General features: G+C 38.9%; 1 protein-coding gene across 1 annotated transcript; it reads right to left on the bottom strand.

The window, feature by feature from the left end:
• Window positions 1–668: 668 nt before the first annotated feature.
• LOC148205209 (uncharacterized) lies at window positions 669–3,396 on the bottom strand. The gene is made up of 2 exons (XM_088103701.1): window positions 3,310–3,396; window positions 669–1,250 (listed from the first exon to the last, which is right to left on the bottom strand). Exons 1-2 carry the CDS (start codon window positions 3,394–3,396, stop codon window positions 669–671), a joined length of 669 nt encoding a protein of 222 aa, XP_087959827.1.
• Window positions 3,397–7,844: the final 4,448 nt, after the last annotated feature.

A 7,844-nucleotide genomic window follows, 5' to 3' on the forward strand; every position in this document is an offset into this window, starting at 1 on the left:
GACTCTAGGAGTTCACTTAGAAGTTCCCTAGGTCTTGTGTTAGGTGAGAGTTATGAAAAAGTTCCTCACCAAGCGTTTAGACTCTAGGAGTTCACTTAGAACGTTCCCTAGGTCTTGTTGAGGTGAGAGTTACGAAAACGTTCCTCACCGAGCGTTGAGACTCTAGGAGTTCACTTAGAACATTCCCTAGGTCTTGTGTTGAGGTGAGAGTTACAAAAACATTCATCACCGAGCTTTTAGACTCTAGGAGTTTACTTAGAACATTCCTTAGGTCCTTTTCAGGTGAGAGTTACGAAAATGTTCCTCAACGAGCGTTGAGACTCTAGGAGTTCACTTAGAAGGTTCCCTAGGTCTTGTGTTGAGGTGAGAGTTACGAAAACGTTCCTCACTGAGCGTGTGGACTCTAGGCGTTCACTTAGAATGTTCCCTAGGTCTTGTTGAGGTGAAACTTATGAAAACATTCCTCACCGAGCGTTGAAGGGTCCAACAATGTCTATTCCCCACTGTGGAAAAGGCGATGGAGACACCAAGTCGTGCAATTCTGCAGGTGGGAGGTTGAGGTTCTTACCGTGCTCTTGACGCTTTAAGCATTTCTACACGAACGTCTTGCAATCCTTCTCCATGGTCGGTCAGAAGTACCTTGCCCTCAGCGCTCTTGCCTTGAGTGCTCACTGCCCGGTATGCATTCCACATGCCCCTCCATGAAGGTCCCTCATGACATATTCTGCTTCCCCCGGCAAGATGCATTTCAACAATGGTGTTGAAAACCCCCGCCTATAAAGGTCGTCTCCTATGATGAAATAACAAGCAATCTTCTTTGCCTCCGCCGCTCGTACGGATGAGCCTTCCTCTTGGCTCTTGATCAACACTCCAATCTTCCTTCTCCAATCAGGTTGATCGGATATCTCGAAGACCGACAAGCACTCAATTGAAGGTTTCATCATGACTTGCCTTATGACCGATGACAACTGACCTTTCTCCTTACCACTGGCCAACTTTGACAAAACATCAAACCTAGCGTTTTCCTCCCTAGGCACATGCTTAAAATCCACTGTTCGGAATTGCTTAACCAACTCCTTAGTTTTATGATAGTAGCGGAGTAACAAGTCGTCTTTGGTTTGAAAACTCCTGTCCAGCTGTCCGACCACCAGTTGTGAATCCATCCGGCATTCAACAGAAGTTGCCCCCAAGTCTTTGGCTAATTTAAGACTGACAATCACTACTTCATACTCAGCTTGATTGTTGCTAATCTTGAATCAAAAGAGAATGGACTGCTCCACAAGCAATCCATTCGGGGCCTCCAAAACAACTCCTATTCCTCTGCCCGTACGGTCAGCTGAACCATCTACAAAGAGTTTCCAAGGCCGCAAAGGCTGTTCTCCCTATAGAGGCAATTTGGCTGCAAAATCAGCTAAGTGTTGCCCTCTGATGAGTGCATATTTATGCCCACATTTATGCTTTAAAATTCAAAATTTTTGATGGGATAATTGTGCTTAAATTGTTGATTTTAAGTGAATTTGTGATGATTGGAATTGTTGGGTTTGGGAAATAAAGAAACGTAAAAAGTGAGTTTTAGTGCATAAATTATTCTTGGATGTTCTAATGTTTATTTGTGCAGCTGAGAATATAAGTTTTATTGGTCCAAATGGCAATTCAAGGCCCAAAATCAGATTTTATTTGGAAAATTCAGAAGGGGCTAAAGTGCAGATAGAGGAAATTTCAGGGTATTTGTGTAATTTTGGAAAGTCAGAAAATCTAAAAGATAAAATTCAGTTGTTGAATTTAATTTGGGAATATCAACAGAAAATATCTTTCAAAATAATTTTATCATTATCTAAATCTTTTAGTTATTTGGAAGATATAGGACATAAGATAATTGAGTTAATATCTATAAAATATTCTTTAAAACTCATTTAATCTAATGAATATTTGAAAGATATAATATATTAACAGAAAATATCTTATCAACAAACTATTCAGAGTCCAAGCCTAATCAAGCCTATATAAAGAGACCCAAGGGAGGCAGAAAAAGGACTTCACTTAATTCATTCTCCCATACTCCTCTCACTTTTCTTTCATCTTGTATTCAACTCCATTCATGGAGAGCTAAGCATCTAGGGCTATTCTGCTGTAATTCCATGACGGATTCTGAGGTTACGTTCAGTTAATGCAATTGTTTACTTTGATTATTGATTTAAGTTGTTCTCTTTATGTCTTTCATCTCTCTATCTTGTTAAAAGCAAAGATTTTTGCATCATAATATGTTTGAATCTACATGCATATTGATTATATGAGTTTTAGGGTTTCTAGGTTTAAATTGAGAATCTACTTTGATTTAATTTAGGAACTTTCATATGATTAAATGGTTTTTACTATCAATTGAGAATGTACTTTGATTGATTAGTAATAATTTCAATTATAATCAATTGAGAATTTACTTTGATTGATTAGCTTTTAATTTGGTTAGGAGATTTAAGAATAGACATGATTAAACACAATAGAATTTGATTGAGAATGTACTTTGGTTGAATTTATTGTGAATAATCTAGAAAGGTTTTGCATTTGATTGAGAATTTACTTTGATTAAATGTATGATCGTCCTCAAATTAATTAAGAATGTACTTTAATTAATTTGAAACTTAAACAATAATCAATTGAACAATTATCCGTGAATAACCGATGATGAATCTATCTTGGAAAAACAATGGAATTAGCCTATTTCATCGTAACTATTTTTAAGTTTCTTATTTGTTCTTTAAACATTCTCCAAACATTACTTTTATCCATAAGCATTGCATAGCATTCGTAAGAGTCAGATATTCAAAAGCAATTTCGTGTTCGTTGGGAGACGACTCAGGGTTACTTTAGCCCTATCTACCTTCTTGAATACTAGTTGGCAATACTAAAGTTCCTTGAAAAGTAGTATTAATTTGATAGCTTCAACGACAACTTATCAACCTCTCATAGATCCGCATGGTTCAAACCGCAAACCGAACTCCGACAGCTCCACTAATCAACCTATTATCATGCCTGCCAAATATGGCTTTCGCAAAATCTTAGCAGTGGGATGGTCAGTTCTTACAATCTTTGTGCGGCTATGACAAGGGAAAAAGCAATCTTCTCAACATGCTTATACCTTGTCTATGCGTCTTATAGAGTTTTATTGATGAAGTATACTAGCTTGAACTTTGGGCTTTTTTGTACTAAGGTCGCACTGATCGTTTCTTTCGATACTGCTAAGAACAATTGCAAATCGTGCTTTGGATCGGGTCGACCCATCAAGAGCGAGCTTGCTAGAATACCCATTACCTTGCTGAAGACTTCCTCGAACCAATCCCAGTTATTCTCAACACTTTTCTTCATCACCTTCAGGATCGGCTTTATGTGTTCTGCCATTTTTAGGATAAACCGAGAATATGAAGTCAGTCATCCAATCAAGAGTTGCACCTCCTTAAGATTTTGTGGGTTTCTCATTTCTAGCACCACCTTGCACTTGTCAGGATTTGCTTATATCCCTTTGGCCGTTAACATAAAACCCAAAAACTTTCCAGCGGGTACCCCGAAGGTGCACTTAGTTGGATTCAACCGCATTCCATACTTGCGCACCTGGTCGAACATTTCAGCAAGATCCTTCACATGATCTTCTACCGAATGGCTGCATACGACCATGTTATCCACATAGACCTCCATGCACCTTTCAATTTGATGACAAAATACTTTGTCCATCAAACGTTGATACGTAGCCCCCACATTCTTCAAGCCGAATGGCATTACCTTATAGCAGTAATTTGACCGCTCAATGATGAAGGTTGTTTCTCGTTATCAGGGGGTACATGAGGATCTGGGTATACCCCGAATAGGCATATAAAAAACTCACCACTTGGAACTCGGACGCCCTATCTACCAAAGCATCAATGCTTAGGAGAGGACATGAGTCCTTAAGGCAGGCCTTGTTTAAGTCTGTGAAGTTTGTGCACATCCTCCACTGCCCATTCGATTTCTTCATTATCACCACATTCGCTAGCCAAGTTGTGTACTTGACTTCACGAATGAAGTTTGCTTCAAGGAGCTTTGTCATTTCAACGTCCGCTGCGAGCTTCTTCTCCTCCCCCAACCTCCTTTTCTTCTGAGCTACCAGGTGGGCCTCCTTGAACAGTCCCAATTTATGCGACATGAGGCATGTCAACTGTAGTCCAGGCAAACAAATCATAATTTTTCTTCAGCTCTATACCTATTAGTTTGGCCTGTTGATCCTCCAACTCACTCCCAATGGAAGTAATCTGGTCCTCCTTTCGCCCGAGACCAAACGGTCTCGTTTCTCCCAGTGGCTCTATTCGATCGTCGATGTTGGCTCTTGGATCTAAATCTGCCATCGCCACCTCCGACCTCTTGATTTTGCGCCACAAAGTTGAGAGTTCAACCTTTAGACTCGCAACATAACACTCCCGAGTGACCTTATGATATGCCCGAACGGTGCAAATCGTACCCTTATCAAAAGGAAACTTAAGGGTGAGTTGATGCGTTGATACGATTGCCCCAAAAGCATTTAGGAAATGCTTGTCTATAAGCACATTGTACGAGTGTTAGCTTCTACCAACAAGAACATGGTCTTCAACTCCTTAGCATCTCACTCGGTCCCGAGACACGTTCTCAAATTTACGTATTGATAACGGTTAAAAAACCGTTATTTTTATACTTAATTTTGATATTAAAAACACCCTTTATGATTTAGAAACTAGCTTGAAATCATGTTTTTGCTTAAGTTGTGAGAATAAGAGATTTGGATGAGTTTTATGCTTGTTTTTCCTTGTATTTACAGGAATTAAGATGAATTGAATGAAGAAGTTGAAGTAGCAAGGAGTTGGAGTCATGAAAGGTTGGAAAAGTGGCATATAGAAGAACCATTGTTTCACGCCTTGGCGCCACCGCTGAGCGCCAGTCTGGATGTGAAAGCATTGTTTCACGCTTGGGCGCTGCCATTGAGCGCCAGTTTGATTATGACAGCACTGTTTAACACTTGGGCGCCACTGCTGAGGGTAAAAAGATTGTCGCAGCTACCGCTGAGCGCCCTTTTGGGGCGTTGAGCGCTGACGACATGGGCTTGGGCTATTTTTCTGTATTTTTAATGAACTATTTAAGGTTTTGGACATTCTAGGGTTCATATCTTTGGACAGAAAGAGACAAAAATACACTCTTTTCACCCATCGGAGGCGAATTTTTGATGCGAAAGCACTAATCTTCAACTTTTAGGGTTATATCTTTCATTCTTTTCATTATTTTCATCTAGTTTCACCGTGTCTATGCTTTACTTTATTAATTGTTAGGGTTTTTCCTCTTTACTCTATGCATGCTTTGTTTAATTCATTCAATTGCATGATTATTGATTTTGTCACTATGGACACATATGAGAAAATATAGACCTAGGGAAATTCTCCCAAAAGAAATATTACCTAGACATAGGGATAGGAGGGTTGGTTGCCTTTAAGATTCTGTGTGAATGTAATGCATGATTAATTGCTAGGGATACAAGACATTGTGAACTAGTAATTAGGAGTAGGCTTTCTTCACCGAGACATCGGGTTTAATGTAAATTAGAAAGTGTCATTAACATTAATGAAGAAGATGAATTCATAAATACATGAGAGTGGATAGGATAAGTCAGAAACTCCAACAACATAATCATTCCATATTTTATATCAATCACCTTTGCATCTTTCAATCCAATTGATCAAAACTTGCATTCATATTTATTTTTCGCAATATAAACACAATGAATTCGTTTACAAGTCCTAATTAATCAAGAAACCATATGAATGTTTAGGCCGTGAGTCTCTAGGGAAACGATACTTGGTCTTACCAATTATTATTACTTAATACGATTCGGTACATTTGCCGAAGTATTAATAAGTTTTTGGCGCCGTTGCTGGGGACTCGTGGTTTAAGTAGTCTATTCATATGATTATTGATTAATTTTAACTTGATTTTTTATTTATTTTTATTTTGTTTTAAAACTGCGTTTTAGGGTTTGTTTTCTTGTGTATACAGGGTATAATTCGGACCAGAAGCAAGAAAACAATAACTCTCACCACATAGATCTGACCAGAGTATTGAAGAGATGATTGGAGAAAATAATGGCAAACGCACTATGGAGGATTACACCACTATTGTTGGCGCTCATCACTTTAACAGCATTGCTAGGCCGAGGGTCAATGCTACAAACATGGAGGTGAAACCGGCGTTGCTACAATTGGTGAAGAGCAACCAATTTAATGGATTGTCTCATGAAAGTCCATATGAGCATCTGACTACATTCAATGAGATTTGCAACACCATACAGATCAATGGTGTACCGGATGAAGCTATAAAGCTAAGTTTTTTTCCTTTCTCATTGGGAGGCAATGTTAAGCTATGGTTGAATTCTTTCCCAAAGGATAGCTTTACTGAATGAGAACTTGTGGTTTCAAAGTTTCTGAATAAGTACTTCCCACAGTCCAAGATCAACAAAGGGAAGCAAGAAATTTCCTCTTTCAAGCAAGGTATGAAGGAAACGCTAGGTCAAGCATGGGATAGATACAAGAGCTTGTTGAGAAAGACACCCACTCATGGCTTTGATGAAGCAACAATAGTCATTCTTTTCCTTGGAGGTCTTTGTTCACAAACCAAATTGATGCTAGATGCCTCAACTGGAGGTAATATCAAGTGTAAAACTCCAGAGGAAGCTTTTGAATTGATAGACAACATGACTACTAATGACAACGAGATGCATAGTGAAAGAGGAGCTCCACCTCAATAGAAAGGAGTCCTACAATTGAAATCTCAAGATGCCTTGCGTCAATTCCAAAATCAATTCCAATCTTGCCAAAATCAATTCCAATACCGCCAAGGGAACTTCAACCAAGGATGGAAACCTCACCCAAGCATGCGTCAAGGTCAAAATGGACAAGCTGGACAAGCAGGACAAGCTAATGGACCAGAACAGCAACCATCACTATGGAAACAAGTATCTGCATTAAATGAGAGATCAACAAAGCTAGAAGACACTCTTCAACAATTTATGCAGGTGACTATCTCCAATCACAAAAGCACTGAAGCTGTTATAAGAAATTTGGAGATGCAGGTTGGTCAGCTGGCCAAGAAGATGGAAGATAAAGCAGAAAAGCAATTTGGGGCTAACACTGAGGTTAACCCTAAAGAAGAGTGTAAAGTTATTGTGAGCATGGATGTTGAGAGGGTGGAAGAGAGCATAGAACAAGTTGAGTTAGAAAAGAAATAAGAAGGAGAAGAGAGAATATGTGAGGGTGAGACGAGAGAAAAACAAAAGAAAGGAGAGAAAAATTGTGAGAAAAGTGAAAAAATTCTTCCTTATCCTAAGGGGAGAGAAAAATTTGATAAAGAGAGACAATATGAGCGTTTTAAAGAGATCTTCAAGCAATTGGAGATTAAAATACCTTTGACTTAAGCACTGCAAGAAATTCCTACTTATGCTAAGCACATGGAGCGATTCTTTACAGAAAAGAGATATTCAGATGAGGAGACTATGGATGAACAGGGAGATTGCAGTGTTATTTTGGAGAAACCACTTCCTCCAAAAGTGAAGGATCCATGAAGTTTTAATATTCCGTGTGTCATTGGGAAGGTGAATATAAGGAAGGCCTTAATTGATTTAGGGTCAAGTATTAATTTGATGCCTTTATCTATGCTTGAAAGGATTGGTGATCTTGGAGTCAAGCCAACAAAGGTGACTTTGCTCATGGCGGATGGGTCATCCAAGAAACCCAATAGTGTAGCGGAAGATGTTGTGGTTTGTATAGAGAAACTTAAATTCCTGATGGATTTTGTGGTGA

This window comes from Vigna umbellata, chromosome 1, assembly GCF_029865625.1.
Source record: "Vigna umbellata cultivar VRB3 chromosome 1, Vumbellata_1.0, whole genome shotgun sequence".
NCBI lineage: Eukaryota > Viridiplantae > Streptophyta > Magnoliopsida > Fabales > Fabaceae > Vigna > Vigna umbellata.

Bases quoted from the DNA above. Each gene is read 5' to 3' on its own strand.
- LOC148205209 (XM_088103701.1), bottom strand. From the start codon at position 3,396: ATGGCAGAACACATAAAGCCGATCCTGAAGGTGATGAAGAAAAGTGTT. The intron at 1,251-3,309 runs GTAATGGGTATT...TTTTGATTCAAG, and splicing joins TCGAGGAAGTCTTCAGCAAG to ATTAGCAACAATCAAGCTGA.